The sequence below is a fragment of the Urocitellus parryii genome, chromosome 9, assembly GCF_045843805.1.
Source record: "Urocitellus parryii isolate mUroPar1 chromosome 9, mUroPar1.hap1, whole genome shotgun sequence".
Classification (NCBI taxonomy): domain Eukaryota; kingdom Metazoa; phylum Chordata; class Mammalia; order Rodentia; family Sciuridae; genus Urocitellus; species Urocitellus parryii.
Window position 1 is genome coordinate 94,552,329 of NC_135539.1, and position 19,375 is coordinate 94,571,703.

The following is a 19,375-nucleotide window of genomic DNA, read 5'->3' on the forward strand; positions in this document are numbered from 1 at the left end:
AGTTTTGTGTTTGTGGCACTGGAGGAGTCGGCTTGTCCATTGTCTTTTGTCATAAAGATGTTAACAACTACCTTTCCTCTCCTTTGAGCATGAACATGGCTGAAAGCACAGAAGTGTGACTCGTACGTCACACATGGATATGCATGTAGATTCACTAGTTTAGAAAACTGCTGTTGTTGATGAGAATTGTCAGTTTACAGCTCTGCTTCCTGTTCTTGCAGACCAGCATGACATTTGGCTCAATCGAGCCCCTGTCATGGGTTGCCACACAAACATTGCTTGACTGGTGCTGTCATTTCCTGGCAATGAACAATTATTCCACATTGCCTCAGGATGCTCTCACAGTGTCCCTCTCGTGGCCACTGAACCAGTCCTCAAAAAGCAAATGTACAGCTGGAGTCATGCTTTTGAGGAACACAGGCAGCAACAAAGCCAGTATGGTTTATTGGAAGGACCATCAAATACAGCTCTAGGAGCACAGCTGCAGTATTTTCAAAATAGAGGAACTGGCTCCCACCCCAATCACCATATAGTTGTCACAGCCATACATGGCCTTCTTGTCCCTTCCCCATCTGACGCCATGAAGAGGGGAAGGTAGCAGTGGTGGTTCTTGAATTCCATAATCACTGGCCACATACTATCATCTACTGGATAACACCACATACCCTCACAACCCAGCTAATCAGCTCTCTTGTTAGATTTTTTTCTCCTTAATATGCACCATATTCTTGGCCATAGGTTCCTTGATTTCCCCTATTATTTTAATGAACTTAATAGCAAGCAATCCACATTGAATTCTGCATATTTAGGATATAGAATGTTTTACAGTAGTGCAAAACATGTCTCTTCAGATGTACATTGGGAACAGACTTACTACCTTAGCAATTGATCAAGTAGCCAACTAATATTTGCTACTTTGTATATGTCTTAGGTGCAAGGTGCTCATTGTGAAGGTTCAACAACAGATTATATATTGCTCAGGAAATAAGCATCTTGAAAAGTTGATAAAAGTAGTTATTTCATATTTTAAGTAACAAATGTCTATACAGTACCTGGAACTTTTTAAATAATAGGAATTTAAATGCAACATGAAGATAAAAAGTGAACAATGCCATCCAGACTTTAAGTCTGGGGAGAGCTAGATAAATTATTTAATAATAAATGATGCAGACTTTCCTTATTAGGAGGGATTACTGAAGCCATTACAGGACACAAAACATTATCCTGATACAAAAACATAAACTTTATCATTTGTAGGGGAGAAAGAACCCAGGACTTTATTTTTGATACTGGGCATTTAATTCAGAGGCACTTTACCACTGAGCTACATTCCCAGGCCATCCTCCTGCCCTTTTTTTTAGACAGGGTCTCACTAAATTGCTGAGCGCCTCCAACTTGGGATCCTCCTGTCTCAACCTCCTGAGTCTAGAGGAATGCACCACAGTGCCTGGCTGAAGACTCTTGAAATAGCTAATTTCCCTTCCCAGAAAGCAGAATCTATGAATAAGAAGAGATTGTGGGATCACAGCTCTAAATTATTTGTTCTGAGCAAGTAACCTTGAAGATGAAAAATTGAGAGACTGTAAGGACTATAGGACTCATGGTTTCTAAGTGTTTGAACTGCTTACATAATACTTTTTTTTTTTTTTTTGGTGGTGCTGGGGGTCAAACCCAGGGCCTTGCAAATACTAGGCAAGTACTCTACCAACTGAGCTACATCCCCACCTGTGGGCTGCTTACATAATACTTGATGAGACATCTATTTACCCCCGGATCACCAGGACACCCCTTTTGCAAAATATTGCTTCAGGGCACAACATGCTTTATTTTGTGTAATTTTTCTTTATCTACTGGAAAACCCATGGAGGCCCTGTCTCTCTTCCCCTCCTGTGCAAAATAAAGACAAGAGAACCTATAACTTCACAGGCATTGGAACTCGATTTTTGCTCACACTGCCTCAATTAAATAAGTTCTGAATTTTTTTCCCCCCTTGGTGATGAGTGACATTGCCATGCACCTTAACAGCAGAGAAAGCGATTCTGTGGGCCAATACATTTGTGTCTAGGAGGCATGGATATCTCCTGCTAACCCTCCTAGCTTCACACTAGCGGCTTTTAAATTGCTCAGAATTTTAGAAATGCCATAATCTCAGCATATTAAATATTAAGGGACTCCCTCAGAGTGCCAGAGCCTTAAAGTTACGTTATGCAAATCTGAACGAGCATGTTTCCATGGTGCAGAATAAAAGTTATGGCAAGGCTTTTTTTTTTTTTTTTTTTTGAAGCAGCATACTATAAACGTCACTCATGCCACTGTCTTTCACAAGGGCCCACTTGCTGTGAAATATTTTGAAAACAGAGACAAAGTGGAGATAACGCAGAGCGCAAACAGGCAGAAATGAGTAAACCGAGCTTGGCTGCTCCAGAAGAGGAAAAGGGACGCTCTGGAAATCTGAAGGAAAAAAACACGCGGCCCGCTGTTGGGGACCTCTGTTTCCCTCGTCCCTCGAGCTGGGGGGGCTCCCCCAGGAGAAGGAAGCAGCCCCCCCCCAACCAGCTTCCGGACTGCAGCTTCTCTCCTCACACCTCCAGGGAGCAGTGCCGTCTCAGGCCACAATTCTCCGCGACCCAAAAATAACTACACAGATGTAAGGAAAAGGGCCAAAGCCCGAGGCACAGGGCGGTGCTTAGTTACAGTCTTATCGCTCACAGCCAGAACGCTGGAAACCTAACCTAGCGCCAGCCTTTTATAGCCAGTCCCTCGAGCCCCGCCTTAGCAACCACTCCTAGCAACGCCTCGCCCTCGCGCTCTGCCGGCTTATCGGCCTCAGTCAGGCCCTTCCTGTTCCCCTCCCCCCACCCGCTCTGCACGGCCGCCCGGGCCACGTGACTTACCCCTTGGGGAAGGGCGGGGCGAATGGAAACGTGCAGGGCGGGGCGCTGGAAGGCGAGGCCTAGCGTCATCAAGATGCGACCGGATGGTTGTGGCGCCTAGTATTTCAGGGCGTCTGGAGGTTCCGGGACTAGGGAAAATGGCGGGGACTGTGGTGCTGGCGTGGATTCGCGGCCCCGGCTCCGGGTGCAAGGCGGTGCGGTGTGCTTCGGACCGGTGTTCCGTACGGGATTTTATCCACCGACACTGCCAAGATCAGGTGAGGATCGCGGTTCCTGGAAGGTAGGGGAAAGGCAGCCTAGGGGCTGAGCTGGGTGCGAACAGGGTCTGTCTCGGGTGGGTCTTATTCTCTGGGGTTTTGGGTTTGAGACTGAGTTCTCCAGTTTTAAGGTGCATCAAACTAATACTGAGACCTTTTGTGTTTTGAAGGTGGTTCCTTTGCCTCCCGATAGAAAGAGAAAAGAAAAATGCTAATTATGAGTGTTTATTAGTTCAGCCCTGATTTACACTTTGGTTCGGTTTCTTTATCTGTAAATTAGGAATTTGGACCAGGTGACCTTTAAGGCTCATGTCCTCACATTCATAGGTGCATTGTATCTACTAACCACAAAACCCTGTTGAGTTCTTAGAGAAATATGTCCTAGCCAAACCCAGGTCAAAAGACCATTGGGGATCAGAGTGAGTTCATCTAGTCACTGGATTCCTCCAGTAGCTGGTCGGGGCCACCCACTTATACACTGTACTGTTGAGGGCATGGATTCTTGGTCTTATTATTTAGATGCTTTCGTCAGTAATTTAATGTGTTTTTTTTGTCCATGCATATTTATGAATACCCATCAAGGACTTGTAAGGTTACCTGTATACCTGTATTCTTTTACTTAATTCCAAAGTAAGCAAATGTTTGTCAACTGTGAGATAATAAACATGTTCATTTATCTAAGAAAATTAGTGGTCCTCTTGAATCTAATTTTAAAATTTTGGCACTTAATCTAGAATTCTGTTTATACACCTAATCCATGCTGTTTTTTTCCATTACTTATAAGCTTAACAAATGTTAACACTGCTAACCAAATCTTTAAAACACTAGGTTTTGTTCCATGGAGAAGCAATGTGTGTTTGCAAATAATGTGGTTTTCCAGCTTCCTGCTTTCTTTCTGTATTGCAGTCTAGTCTAAAAACAGCAGAACTATTTTGGACCATCTGAATGGGAAAACAATTTTGCAAAATAGTTGGCTTTTAGTATACTTGAAAATAACTGGTATGAAGTTTCCAAACCTTACTAACAGTTGATCCAAAGTGGAACCAGAAAAAAATAGGATCGTAACTCTCAGGAGTGATGGGAATAAGAATTTTAAAATAAGTAGCAAGAAATAGAAATGAATTCTGACAGTTATTTCACAAACATCACTATAGAAAATCTGAATAGAAACAACCTATAAAAGGGTATTTGATGAGATATTGAAACATAAAAATAGTTCAGGTTCACATCTATGCTTTTTTAGGTGGTAGTATTGGGAATTGAACCCAAGGGCACTTTGCCACTGAGTTGTGTTCCCTGTCTCTATTTATTTGTTTTTTAAATTCCAAGACCAGGTCTTGCTAATTTGTAGAAGTTTACCTTGAACTTTCCATCCTCCTGCTTCAGTCACTGGGATTATAGGTATGCACCATCATGCCTGACCCAAGCCTATGCTTTTAAAAACAAAAGTGTTCTGAAATTAGAAAGTTAGTGTTAGTTCCCACTGAGAAAATTAAAATCTGTCCTGTTTTCATCAGGCATAACAGACACAGATAAAGCCATTTGCAAAGTTAATAGAAAACAGTGTTTTTCCCAAAGACATGCTACAATGGTAAAATTTTATAAACACCTCCTTAAAAATCTTGTCTTAATCACTGGGAAAACTTAGTCAAATAAATCATAGATGGATTTAAAAACTCCACTTTTAAAATTATATCAGTGATAATGAAGTATTCTACTCTTGCCTTGATGGTCTAAGTCTCTTTGATACAGAGAAGTACTCTTGATTTCCATACCAGGTGCAGAGCTTCTGATTAGGAGCTTCTGGACACAGCATTCCATATCTATCTTAAATAGAGGAAAGAGGAACCTGGGTGTGTTTCACATTTCAGACCTGATGTTGGCCCTTTTATACACAGAACTGATTTGTTTTAAGCCTGTCAAAACACTGCTTCATTTAAATTCCACCTAACTTCACTCTTGCCCCAGATCCTATTTTTCTTTTATTGGTGAGATATTCCGTGATTCTTCTGGTGTGCAATCCCCCTTTATTACAGTGAGTCAATAAATTTTACTTGATTGAACTACAGGTTTGTCCCTGATGACCCTTGAAGTGTGCTTCATAATACACAGATAGTTAATCAGTTAACTCCAAATTTCTTTGTTCTTTTTTCTAGAGAGACTTACTTGACAAGAATCTTAACAAATAGAGGATTCAGTTTTGGTTAGTTTTCTTGTTTAATGAGTAGTTCTGTTTGGAAATGAAGTTTCTGCCTTTACATTAATGTCTTTCAGTTATTTAAAATATCAGAAATACCATACCCATTAGATAAAATACTACAAGAAATTAAAGTGGCTTTTTTAAAAATAAACATTAAAACAAATATAAGATGCATTACATATTTAACTTTACAACAGTCTTAAAATAGATAGTATCTTACAGATAAGAATGATCTTAAGTTAATCACATCATTGTAGATAGCCTTAGCTCTTTTGCTTCTCTTCCAGGACACATCATTTTTAGTTGGGAAAACAAATGTAAAACTACTTAAATCCAGCTGTCTATCCAGACATCTGGGCAGTGCTGTGGTAGGGAAAAATGTAATCTCACAAATACGTTTCACTCAATTTGCACCCAGTACTGCTTGGCAGCTATATTTTCCTAATCCAAAGTGGACTTCCAGTACTGCTTAGCATCCTGAACTGTGTAGTCCCTTGAGCAGCTGGACAGAATCTGGGCTTTGCTTGTTTCCCCACATGTCACAAATATTTTTTATATATACCATGATATGAACAGGGTGAGGAAGCCCTGGTTAATTTCATCACTCTCACTTTTATTGGTCCTCTTTAATTTCTTCTCTAAATTTTCAATACTTCCTCTTTGAGGCCCCAACTTTCCGTTCATTGAGGTAGTAAGAAGAGAATTTCCTAATTCTCATACCAGTTCCTTTACCTACCTGCCATATATTCAGCATTTTCTTCTATTGTTATGGGTGATTTGTCCTCATTATTTCACAAATAATTCATAATTATCTTCTATTCTGCACAAAATCTGTCCCCTCAGTTATTAAAGGACTTTTTTTTTTAGCATTAGTTCTCTCCTCTGCATTTCCATGTTTTTCCTTTTTACTGCTCATTTTTACCAATGTGTAAATATGAGCTCACATCCCTTCAGCTATCACTTCCATTTTCTCTGTTTTTGTTTTTCTTTTTTGGTACTGGAGGTGGAATCCAGGACTTGGTCCATGCTAGGGAAATGACATCCTCAGTCTCTGATTTTCTTTACAGAAAAAAATTCTTGAAGATAAAATTCTTGAGTTTTCGTTAGGCTTTTGTTCCCCTTACTCCAAACAACTTTTATGCTCATCCCTGTCTTCTAAGTTGCCATATCCAGTAATCAGTCTCCAGTTTTCATTGTACTTGGAGCATCAGCGTCATTTGGCACAGCTGATCATTACTTTCTCCACACTTTTTTCCAAGCAACTAGTCATCACCTTTAGTTCTCTTCTGCTTCACACACCCCCCCCCAGAGCCTTGTGCATGCAACGCAAGCACTCTACCAACTGAGTTATCTCCCCAACCCCTCATTGACCTCTCTTGCTGCTTCCTCCCCATCTCCCTAATCTCTAAACCTTGGAGTTACCAGGGTTTGTTTTTTCTGGTAGGTTTCCTCTGACCCATTCGACAACTTTCTTTCTTTTTTTTTTTTTTTTTATATTTTATTTCTTAGTTTTCGGCAGCCACAACATCTTTGTTTGTATGTGGTGCTGAGGATCGAACCCAGGCCGCATGCGTGCCAGAGGGGTGCGCTACTGCTTGAGCCACATCCCCAGCCCCGACAACTTTTATATGTAAATCTCCAGTCCCAAAATTCTCCTGAATTTCAGATTTGCATATCCATCAGTTTATTTAACGTCTCCATTTGCCTAATAGACATAACAACATGGGACTAATTTTCCCCCCAAAACTTCCTTCTCCATCCTGATAAGTGGCAAATCTATTCTCCCACCTGTCAAATTTTTATTTCTTTTAATTTCTTAGATTAAAATAAGATAGATTTTTCTTTCTTATTTGTAAGGAGTCAAGGCTGTTTGGGTGGCTCCCTGTTACCTGACTGGGCTCTGGACTCCTTATGTCTTATTACTTATATGGCCTTTACCTTAGGGAACAAAATGGTGCTTCAACTTCTGCAGGGACAAAGCAGAAGAACATATATCAAAATTTTGAACTCCTCCCAGTTCTGTTGGTTTCACTTTATCTATCCAGACCATTAGCAAATCTTATTGCCTCTACCTTCATCAGCGTGTCCTCAGTATTTTTATTGCCTTCTGCCACACCACATTGGCACAAGTAACTTTTCATTTCTCACCTGTATCATCACAGAAATATCTCACTGATTTATATCTGCTTTTGTAGCTTTATTTGCAACTCAACATCTAGAGTGGTCCTTTAAAAGCATAACTTTGATCATCGTCCTACTTTGTTCAAAACTTTGCCATAGTTGTAAAACCCTAAGTTCTTACAGTGGATTTTAATGCCTTGACATTCTTGTGCTTATTTCATTCCAGCCATATTTGCCATTTTGCTTTTCCTGGAGTGAAGCTTATTCCTGCTTCAGGTCTTTGTGTGAGCCATGCAAATGCTAGTCAAGCACTCCATCACTGAGCTAATTCTCATCTCTTTAAAATTTTATTTTGAGACAAGGTCTTGCCTGAACTGGCTTTGAACTTGTGGTCCTCCTACCTCAGCCTCCTAAGTAGCTGGGATTACAGGTGTGCTTCACAGTGCTGTGCCCAGCTTCAGCTCTTTGTATTTGCCTGGTGCCTCTGTCTGGGGTGCTGTTCCCCTAGAAAAGTTCGTGGCTTATTTACTCACTTTCTTTACTTCACTGTTCAAATATCATTGATCATAGATTTCCTTGACTAGCAATATAAAGTAGATTGCCATTATGCCTGTCCCTTTGTCCTGCTTATTATCACTTGACATATGTACTTTTTTTTTCTCGTTATTTTTCTTTCCCCACTAAAACGATAGGTCCACGAGGCAGGACTTTTTATTTTCATAGTATTCCAACACCTGAAAGGTAGTGGACATATAATAATAGATAATGAGCAGTTAATTAATAGTTGTTGAATGAATGAATAGTTACTTTAGAATTAATTATATGTAACCAGTCACAGGCACAGTGGTGCACTACTGTAATCCCATCTTCTCCAGAGGCTAAGACAGGAGGATTGAAAGTTCAAAGCCAGTTTTAGCAATTTAGTGAGGCCCTAAGCAATTTAGCAAAATTTTGTCTTAGAATTTAAAAAGGCCTGGGGATGTAGCTCAAATTGCCCCTGGGCTAAATTCCCAGTCACCGCCCTGCCGCTGTTTAAAAAAATAAATAAATAAAGGAATAATTATGTGATTTTTTTTTTTTTAAGCTCATTTTATTTTCTCTTTTGAGACAGGGTCTCACCAAGTTTCTTAGAGCCTAATTGCTGAGTCTGACCTTGAACTCATGCTCCTTCTGCTCAGCCTCCTGAGCCACTGGGATTATAAGTGTACCATCATGCCAGGCTGTGATTTGGTTTAGAATGAGTTGTTTGTAGTTTTGCTTCAGGAAGATACAAATAATGCATTTTTCCCTTTCAATTGATTTTTAGATTTTTTTCTTTTCTGATGTTGTAGATTCAGCTATATAATTTCTAGTTTGATGTAACTTTGAAAAATATTTTGCCGCCTCAGACACTTAAGCATATAATATGTATATACATATACATACACATATTTATTATGTGAGATTGATGTATACAGAGTGGGTTTGAGTTTATTTGGGCTATAAGTTGGGGGCATCAGCAGAAGAGACAAACACTGACTGCCGGGCAGTCCTAAAAATGTTAAAGCTTATATAGATTTATTAAAAACAGTACCTGTCTCTCACTCACCCCCTTCTTATCCCTATCTATACTTTTCAGGATTTATATTTTCAATTTGTGGATCAGTCTTGTTGTTAACTTGATTTTACCCATTTTTTAAAATGTCAAAGGACAGAGGACCTCAGAGTTATTGGATCTGAACCCTGTATTCTGTGGCTCAGGTGACCTATGGGAGACTAAGAGTAGCTTTTTATTTCTACCAAAAAAAAGACTACAGGTTTTATATATCACGATTAGGTATAATAAATCCATGGATTTTGGGGGGCTGTGCTGGGGATCAAACCCAGGGCCTGTGCATGTTAGCCAACCATTCTACCTCTGAGTTACATCCTAAGCCCTGATTAGGTAACAGTAAGAAAAAATATCTAGCATGCCTCAAATGAGGTAGCCTTTTTTTCTTTTAGTAATTTTCACTTTCATTTCAACAAATATTGTGCTTATTATTGGAGTAATAAAAAGATAACAGGTTTCTTCCTGTAAGAAAAAGTATTAAAAAGCCTAAATTTGTCTCTAGGATGTTCCAGTGGAATACTTCTTTGTGAAATGCAATGGAGTCCTCATTAACACCAATGATACAGTGCAGCATGGAGCTGTTTATAGTTTGGAACCACGACTTTGTGGTGGGAAAGGAGGTAGGACATGAATGCTGATTACTTAGTTGTCACACATCGGTAGTCTTTAGCATTGTTTTGGATTAACAAACTTCTTGGTCTCTGAAGTATGCTGCTGTTGTTTTGCCTTATAAAATCCTTGATTACCTAATTTTGAGTATTTCCTCTTTTGTTCTTTTTGAGGAAGAAATAATTGTATGGTATACATCACATGTTCAGCCAGATTGCTCTTAGGAACTCAGGTTCTAATACTTCAGGGAAAATTAGATGAAGAAAGATAACCATTAGTCTCTCCCATTTGCTGAAGAAAAGAGCTTTAAAACAGTCAGATCTCCCAATTTTACCAAGACTCTGTCTCCTTATAGTTGGAAGGGTGACATAAAATTGCTTTAAGAAACAACAGTTTGCTGTGGGGGTAGATTAGGTGAGGATCTGGTTATAGTGTGAGAAAAGAAAAGAGTGAAAACAGAATATGAACATTTCTAGGTATTTCTCCTGGTGAACAAACATGTACTTCTTAAGTTTTCTCAAAATCTCCAGTGATTTGTTTGGTTTTTCAGAGCATTGACATTTCAAAACTGTAATCATTCAGCTGTTTGAATTTGTATCCATAAGAATGAAGTATGTCATCAACTATTTGACAGCTTCAGGTTACCTTTCCTTTTAAACTCATTCAAAAATCTCACTACATAATTCTTGAATTATTAATCTGGGTATCTTGGGATCTCTAGCATTGGATAAAGCCCTTTGAATATTTCCACTATACAATACAGTATTTTAGAGAAGGGGAAAGGTTTGAAGTTAAATCCGAGTTATTGATCTTTTTGCTTTTGTTGCTTGGGCTAGTACCTTTATGTTTACTTTCTAAAAAAAAAAAAAGAGAGAGAAAGGAAACTATAGAGACAGATCACTTTTAATTTAGTGATAGACTTTTTCACAAGTTTGACTTGTAACTTTCTTTGGATATGTTTTAACTTGCTTTCTTCAAACGTATCGACTCAGGTTTTGGATCCATGCTCCGAGCGCTTGGTGCTCAGATTGAGAAGACAACCAATCGAGAAGCTTGCCGGGATCTTAGTGGAAGGAGACTACGAGATGTCAATCATGAGAAAGCGTAAGACACACACCTCTTTTGTTTTAAAGAGAGCAGCATACTTTCACTAGCAAATTACACATATGGCTATGCATATCAGAAATATTTATACTCTCATGGCTGGGGTTGTAGCTCAGTGGTAGAGCTCTTGCCTAATGTGTGAGGCACTGGGTTACATCTTCGGTGAATAAAATAAAGATCCATCAACAACTAAAAAATATATATTTAAAAAATATTTATGCTCTGTTATTATCTGATTCAACCTTTTCCATAATTTAATAATTATCTTTGGGGCTTACTTAAGTCCATTACAGTATGCTAGCAATAAGTATGGCACACTTTTCTGGGGAAATATCACAATCTGAGTAAGAGTCTATTGATTCATGTGGAGGGCCTTTTATTTATATAAATATAGTCACACATTGCTTAACAATGAAAACTTGTTCTGAGAAATGCCTGGTTAGACGAATTTGTTGTACAAGCATTAGAGTATACATAGACAAACCCAGATGGTATAGGTTGATCACTCAATGCAATCAAAAGATACTTGAGGCTGCTCCTTGCTAAACATGGCACACTGTTTTACAATAAACTTTTTTTTTAACAAATAGAAATATACCCTAAAATAACAGTAGGTACTGGGGTCTAGCTTTTTGGTAGAGCACTTGTCTAGCATGTGCAAGACCCTGGGTTTAATCCTAGAACTAAAAATAAAATAACAATAAATAGTAGAGTACATTAAATACATAAATCAGTAAGTCATTTTTTTTATCATCAGAGATTATGTTGTATACGTTATTGTATGTGCTGTCTTTATACCCACCTGGCAGCACCAGTTTGTTCACGCCAACATCACCACAGAGAGGAATGTAATGCTTTGTGCTGCAAAGTTACTGGCCTATTGTGTCATTAGGCAGTAGAAATTTTCAGGTCCACATTACAATTTTCTGGACCACCATCATATATGCAATCTGTCATTGAAGGAAACACATGACTATATATAATGTGTCCATTCAATTACATCTCTTCTCCCCCTTCCTCAGAATGGCTGAGTGGGTAAAACAGCAAGCTGAGCGGGAGGCTGAAAAGGAGCAAAAGCGCTTGGAGCGCCTACAGCGGAAGCTTGCAGAACCCAAGCACTGCTTCACCAGCCCCGACTACCAGCAGCAGTGCCATGAGATGGCTGAGCGGCTGGAGGATTCTGTCCTTAAAGGTGAGAATGAGTATTCCTCAGTGTAGTCCATGGCACCCCGGAAGCCTGCAGTTTCAGAGTGCTCCACACTGCACACAGAGTCTTCTTAAGCTCTCTTGAGGGTCTTGGCCTTCTGAGAGTCTTCTAAAAGCCTTGGAACCTCTCCCTTTGAAAACAATGTATTTTAACCCTCCTCCAAACAAAACACATACACACATTGAGCATACTTAACCCCTGAATTCCATGGGCCCCAGGTAAGAACACATTTTATATGTTTTTGTGTTGGGATAAGCCTAGTCTTTGGGAGGTCCAGACCTCATTGTATTTGCTTTCAATTTTAGCTCAAAAAAAAAAAAAAAAAATTGGTGGGATGGTACTGGGGATTGAACCTAGGGGTACCTTATCACTGAGCTATATCCTCAATCTTTTTATTTTTAATTTTTTTAATATATATTTTTTTCTTTTAGTTATACATGGGCACAATATCTTTATTTTGTTTATTTATTTTTATGTGGTGCTGAGGATCGAGCCCAGTGCCTCACATGTGCGAGGCAAGTACTCTTCCATTGAGCCACAACCCCAGTCCTTTATTTTTTAATTTTTGAAACAGGGTCTCATTAAGTTGTTGAGGCTGGCCTTGAACTTAAGATCCTCCTATCTCAGCCTCTTCAGTTGCTGGAATCACAGCATGCGCCACTGTGTCTAGCAATATTTTAATTTTTTTTTAATATTTACTTTTTAGTTATAGGTGAACACAGTACCTTTATTTTTTATTTTTTATTGGTGTTCAAAACATTACAAAGCTCTTGACATATCATATTTCATACATTAGATTTAAGTGGGTTATGAACTCTATTTTATTTTTATGTGGTGCTGAGGGTTGAACCCAGTGCACCACGCATGCCAGGCAAGCGCTCTATCTCTGAGCCACAACCCCAGCCCCTTAAATGGTTTTTAATGAGAATAGTTCTCACTAATTTTTTGACATCCAAAGCATTGTGCTAGACCTGTTGTAGGTACAGTTGAATAAAAGGATATCTCTCCCTTCAAAAAAGGTTGTGATGGTTGGACATGGCGATGTATGCCTGTAATCCCCGGTACTCAGAAGCCTGAGGCAGAGGATTGCAAGTTGAGGCTAACCTTGGCAGTTTTAGCAAGACCTTGTCTCAAAATAAAATAAAACAGGCTAGAGATGTAATTCAGTGGCAGAACACCCCTGGATATGATCCCCAGTATGGTAAAAAACAAAAATTGTTATAGAACAGGGGAAGCACAAATGTATGCAAATGACTAACATAAGAGAATAAGTAATTAGATTTGGAGAAGACTATTTATGAACCTGTCAGCCTTGAAGTTACAAATTGGACATTGGTACTTTAAAAAGCTGGTTCCAGAACCAGAACGTTTCTTTGAAATCTCTGTGAACTTAAAGCTAGTCTCATTTTAGCCATATAAGATGTGGAGTACATTAAGAAATTTAAACCTAGAATTTTAGATATCAGCTCCTCTTGCAATCCAGATTATATAATTTCTTTAAACTTGGCTTTGATAGTAGAAACTATTAAATTTCTGGTTAGGTATGCAAGCTGCCTCCAGCAAGATGGTATCAACAGAAATCAGTGAGAATCGGAAACGGCCGAACAAATCAAATACAGACCAAGGAGCCAGTGCAAAGAAAAGAAAATGCTTTTGGTGAGTATCTTTCATTTTTATTTCAGATTGATCTTTAAGGACTGACATAATTTATTTCCTTCTTATCTATCCAGTAGAAGCATATTTTTACATAATGTTTGACAGGAGCTTGGAGATTTTCCAGAGTGCTTCAGTCTTCAGGTTTTGGTGATTGTCACATTGTTCTCACTAGCAAAGCTTTGTGCTCTGAGTGCCATTAACGGAACCTCAAGGATAATTTTTTCCCTTGGAGTGAAACATCAAACAGAGTTTTCTGTTTGAATTACTTTTTGATATTGAAAGAGTTGATTTCAAAAATTCCAGCTGAAAGTCAAACTGTATTTCCACTTGCTTCTGTTTTCTGTTTTTTCACTGTTATCATTGAGTTCTTGACTACTGTCACTTGTAGGTGAAAAGCACAACAACCCTTTTTCCCACCATTCTTCTGATAGTTCTTTTGGCCCTCTGGTTGCCAGCTTGGTTCCCTTGGGCCAAGTTCTAGAAAATGGTGAGTGCAAATGGATCTTACTTCCTTGTCAGTCTCCCCTTTAGGGACGGAAGGATAATTATTAACCACAGGTCATGAACTGTTGAGTTCAGCTGAGAATTCTGTGTATTCTTTGTGAGATGGGAATTAAATGTTCCTAAAAGAAGAAGTAGTAGCATTACCTGTATTTTAAAAAATTTATTGTGGTTTTTTGAGGTACCGTCCATATACAGCAATGTGTCTGTTTTGATGGATGAGTTCTGTGGATTTTGAAAAGTATATAATATATAGTCATGTAACCATAACCCCAATCAAGGTAACAGTATTTTCATCACCCTAAATAATTCCCAGATGCCCCTACATTTAATTCCCTTCCTCCACCCATAGACTCTGCAACCACTGACCACCAGTATAATGTTTGTTCTTATAGTTTAGGCTTTTCCAGAATGTCATACACTTTAGTGCCTGGCTTCTTTTGCTTAATATAGACGTTTTTTTTTTTTTATTTTTTCTTTTTTGGTACCTGGATTGAAGCCCCAAGGGGCACTTAACCACTGAGCCACATGCCCAGCTCTTTTCATTTTTTTGAGACAGAGTCTCACTACAATGCTTAGGGCCTCATTAAGTTGCTGAGGCTGGTTTTGAACTTGTGATCCTCCTTTCTCAGCCTCCCAAATCACTGGTATTGCAGGCTTACACCACCATGCCTGGCTTAACATAGATGTTTAAGTATCATCTGTGGTATTATATGTATCAGTAGTTATTCCTTTTTATTGCCACATTTCATGGATATGCTACAATTTATTTATCTAGTCTTCACTTGATAGATGTCTGGAGATTTTTCCAGTTAAGGGCAATTAAGAATAAAGCACGGATTTTCTTTATTATTTTATTTAATTTCAACAGTTCAAATTAATGTGAGGAGAGCTTTAAGCAAGATCAGCTTCATTTTAAGAGCTTTACAAGTTTTAAAACAAGATTCTGGAGATGGGGTAGGGGTGGGATCCTATTGGATCGTTGGTAGGGTTGGTTCTATCCCCAGATTTTTTTTTTTCCCCTTCTATTTATGGCTCTGGAATTTTTTTTTTTTCTGAAATTGACCTATTCTCTATCTCAAGCTAGCATAATCAAATAATCTATTTTTTGGAGATCCCACAACTCTTTAAATAGAAGCTATAGGCCTGTTGCAGTGTCACAAGCCTGTAATTCCAGTGACTTGGGAGGCTGAGACGGGGGGATTACAAATTCGAGGCTAGCCTCGATAAATTGGCTAGATCCTGTCTCAGAATAAAAAAGGACCCATTATATAGCTCGTGATAAAGCACCCCTGGGTTCAACTGTCAGTACAGTAAATGCATACATACACACAAATAGAAGCTGTAAATATTTTTTTATTTACAATAAAAAACCTTTTTATTCTGACAGGTTGGACATGGAAGGACTAGAGACTGCTGAGGGATCCAGTTCTGAGAGCTCAGATGATGACAGAGAAGAAGCACCTAGTACTTCAGGAATGAGCTTCGCCACTCCAAAAAATGGCAGGGATGCTGTTGAGATGGCAGCCAGATTTCCTAACACTTCTCAGAGGGAGGAAGAATTGAGTACAGACCTTGGATTATCAGAACAAGTACAGACTCCAGAGACTGACCCTGGGAAGTTTATTTCAGAAGACTTATTTGCAGACCTGGGAGAGACATCTACCAAGGAGCACAGGGAGAGGATGACAGTTAGAGAAACAGAGACTAAGGAGATAAAGAAAGCAGAGTGTCAAGAACCCACAGAAAGGGAAGCAGCTGGTGTTGGACTGAGTAAGAATAAAGGGACAAAAGAAATCACTGATGGAGAAATAGCTGCCAAGGTAGCTCCTGGAGAGGATAGGGAAAACGTTCCCGTTGCCAAACTGGAGGAAAGCCAGTCAGGAAATACAGTAAGTACTTATTTTGAGTCAATGTCTAGATCCAAATCCATTTAATCTCCATAATAAGTCATTAATATGAAAATGTGCTTTTTTCCCCGCATAAGCTGCGTAGCAAAAGGCATGTTTAATACTAGGAAGTAAAGATGATGGAGGAGCTTTGACACACAAGAGGGTTAGTTGGTTTTCTTTTAAGCTCTAGTATTTATACTATTTTGCCACTAGGTGGTGTCTTTAGTGCCATTAGTTTTAAGATGCACATTTTTCACATTTTATCATCTCTGAAGTCAGATGTATAACACACACTGTAGCTTAATTGGTACTCCCCCCGCCCCTCTTTTTTTGTGGTACTGGGGATTGACTACAAAGGTGCTCTACCCCTGAGCCACATCCCCAACTTGTTTTTTAATCTCTCATTTTGAGAAAGAATCTCGCTAAGTTGTCCTAGCTGGCCTTGAATTTGTAATCCTCCTGCCTCAGTCTCCCTAGTCTCTGGGATTACAGGTGTGCACCAAATATTATTTTTTGGATACCAGGGATTGAACTCAGGGGCACTCGACCACTGAGCCATATCCCAGTCCTATTTTGTATTTTATTTAGAGACAGGGTCTCACTGAGTTGCTTAGTGGCCTCACTTTTGCCGGAGGCTGTCTTTGAACTCTCACTCCTTCTGCCTCATCCTCCTGATCTGCTGGGATTGTAGGCGTGGGCCACTGTGCCCAGCTAACTATTCTTTTTGTTTGCTTTATTATCTTTTTTTATTTGTTCTAATTATTTATACATGACAGCAGAATGCATTTGGGTTCATTGTACACAAATGGAGCACAGCTTTTCATTTCTCTGGTAGTATATGAAGTAGAGTTGTACCATATGTAAAGTCATACTGTGTACTTAAAGGTAATGATGTCCGTCTCCAACTAGCTATTTTTAATACATATAATAACTAGGATACATTTTGATAAATGGTCCTTTAGTTTTATATGTGCTTATATTTCCTATCACTAAACTACTTATACAGTTTTTCTTTCCCATATGAGACAATTTGAACAATAATTGTCAGCTGGACATAAAGATCTTTCTAATAGAAAATTCCATTCCTTTTAAAATTATCATTAAATCATAGGTCTCACGTTGAGCCTTTTAAAAAGTCGTTTTCAGGCAGGGGCTGTAGCTCAGTGTCAAAGTGCTGGCCTACCATGCATGAGGCACTGGGTTTGATCCTCGACACCACATAAAAATTAATAAATAAAATAAAGGCATTCTGTCCATCTACAACTACAAAAAAATTTTTTTAAAGTTATTTTCATTGTCCATACTTTTTAGAGATAGATAGATGATTATTCTCTATTTTCTTTTCTTTTTTTTTAATTATTATTCTCTATTTTCAATGGAATACCTTCCAGCAAAAATCTTTTAATGTTTACTCTGTGGGTTTACATTTTAGAATAGGAGGAAAATGCTTCTGCTTGTCATTTATCTAATCAGAATCTTCCCTTACCCTGCCCCCCAAAATAAGCAAAAATGCTAAATTGCCCTTTCTGTGGAGGACACTGAGTTTTTCATGCTAATGCTTTAATTTTACCTTATCCTATCTCTAGAGTTGTAAGCATGTGGTTTGTTTAGGAATTGAACTTGGGATTTCACGAATGCTAGGCAAGAGCTACATGTTTAGTCCTAGGCATTATTTTTTTTTTTTTTAATATTCTTTTAGTTGTAACTGAACACAATACCTTTATTTTATTTATTTATTTATTTTTATGTGGTGCTGAGGATCAAACCCAGTGCCTCACACATACTAGGCAAGCGCTCTGACACTGAGCTACTACCCCAGCCCAGGCATTTAATTTTCATATTGCATGTATACATTAGGAATTTTTTGTTTTTTATTTTTGTGTTTATCTATTTATTTATTGGTACTTTACCACTGAGCTACATCCCCTGACCTTTTTATTTTATTTATTTTGAGACAGAGTCTTGCTAAGTTGCTCAGGCTGACCTGAAACTCCTAATCCTTCTGCCTCAGCCTCCCAGGTCACTGAGATTACAGGCATGCACCACCAAAACCAAATAACATTAAAAGCTTTATCCTGGCTAAAGTTTTAGAAAAATGAATAAAGGCTTGGTACAGTGGTACACACCTGTAATTCCAGCAGTTTGGGAGGCTGAGATAGGAAATCACAAGTTTGAGGCATTGACAACTTAGAGGCTGTCTCAAAATAAAAAATAAAAAGGGCTACAGATAGTTCAGTGGTAAAGTGCCATTGGATTTGTGTGACTCCCAGTACCAAAAGAAAGAATGAACCATGGAGTAACATCTAGATGATTATTAAAATTCAGTAATAAGATAATGGCAAATTACATGATAGTTACTTGAAAAACAGTATAGTTAACAGAAAAATGTTAACTCCTTCAGAAGGTGTTGGATTTAAATATTTTCTTTCTTTCCCCCTCAGGTTCTTGGTCAGGAAACTGTGGATTTGCTGGCATTCAGCTCTGCTGCAGAACTAGAGTTATTGGGTTTGGAAAAACTCAAGAGTGAACTGATGGCCCTTGGACTGAAGTGTGGGGGGACGCTACAGGAACGGGCAGCAAGACTCTTCTCTGTCCGAGGACTTGCAAAAGAGCAAATTGACCCAGCTTTATTCGCCAAGCCTTTGAAAGGAAAAAAGAAATGAAGTTCATCAGAGCTGAATCCCTACGTGTAGTCTGCTGGATAATCTGCCTAATGTGAATTTGTAGCCATCATTCCCATCAATTAAAAGCTATTTTTAACAACCCAATTCTAATTGTCCCCTTTTTTTATTATTGCATTTGTAGAATTAAGTGTGAAACCAACTGGGCCTTAAGTTTTCTTCATTTTTTTTTTTGCAAGGGTGGAGGTGCTAAGGATTGAACTCAGGGCCCTTTACCTTGAGCTGCACCCCAACCCTTTTTACTTTTTATTTTGAGAAACAGGGTCTCAGTTGCTAAGGCTTGCCTCAAACTTGGGATCCTCCTGCCTAGCCTCCCAAGTTGGTGGGATTGTAGGCATGTGGCACTGTTCCCAGTCTAAGAAGGTTTTTTATAATAAATAATTTGTTAAATAAAGAGCTATTGAGATTTTGGTTAGGAAAGTTATATTTTCAAGGAATTTATTCACATGGCCCAAGTTGTCAGGTTTGTAGTTTTGTAATAGTCCTTTTATGTCTGTAGGTACTGTGGCAAAAACTACTTTTTCATTCTAATTCTTGTAATTTCGTCTTGTTTGTTTGTTAGTTTTTGTGGCACTGGGATGGAACCCAGGACCTTGCGCATGGTAGGCAAGTGCTCCATCACTGAGGTATCTCCCAGCCCTGATACTGGTAATTTCGGTTCT

At 38.8% G+C, this 19,375-nt stretch overlaps 1 protein-coding gene across 1 annotated transcript; it reads left to right on the forward strand.

Moving 5' to 3' along the window:
- Nucleotides 1-2,986: 2,986 nt before the first annotated feature.
- Nucleotides 2,987-18,787, forward strand: Sde2 (spliceosome associated SDE2). The gene is made up of 7 exons (XM_026405762.2): nucleotides 2,987-3,151; nucleotides 9,566-9,683; nucleotides 10,665-10,776; nucleotides 11,799-11,968; nucleotides 13,525-13,639; nucleotides 15,531-16,032; nucleotides 18,474-18,787. The coding sequence occupies exons 1-7, from the start codon at nucleotides 3,032-3,034 to the stop codon at nucleotides 18,693-18,695; spliced, it is 1,359 nt and encodes a 452-aa protein (XP_026261547.1). The 5' UTR covers nucleotides 2,987-3,031; the 3' UTR covers nucleotides 18,696-18,787.
- The last annotated feature ends 588 nt before the right edge of the window (nucleotides 18,788-19,375 follow it).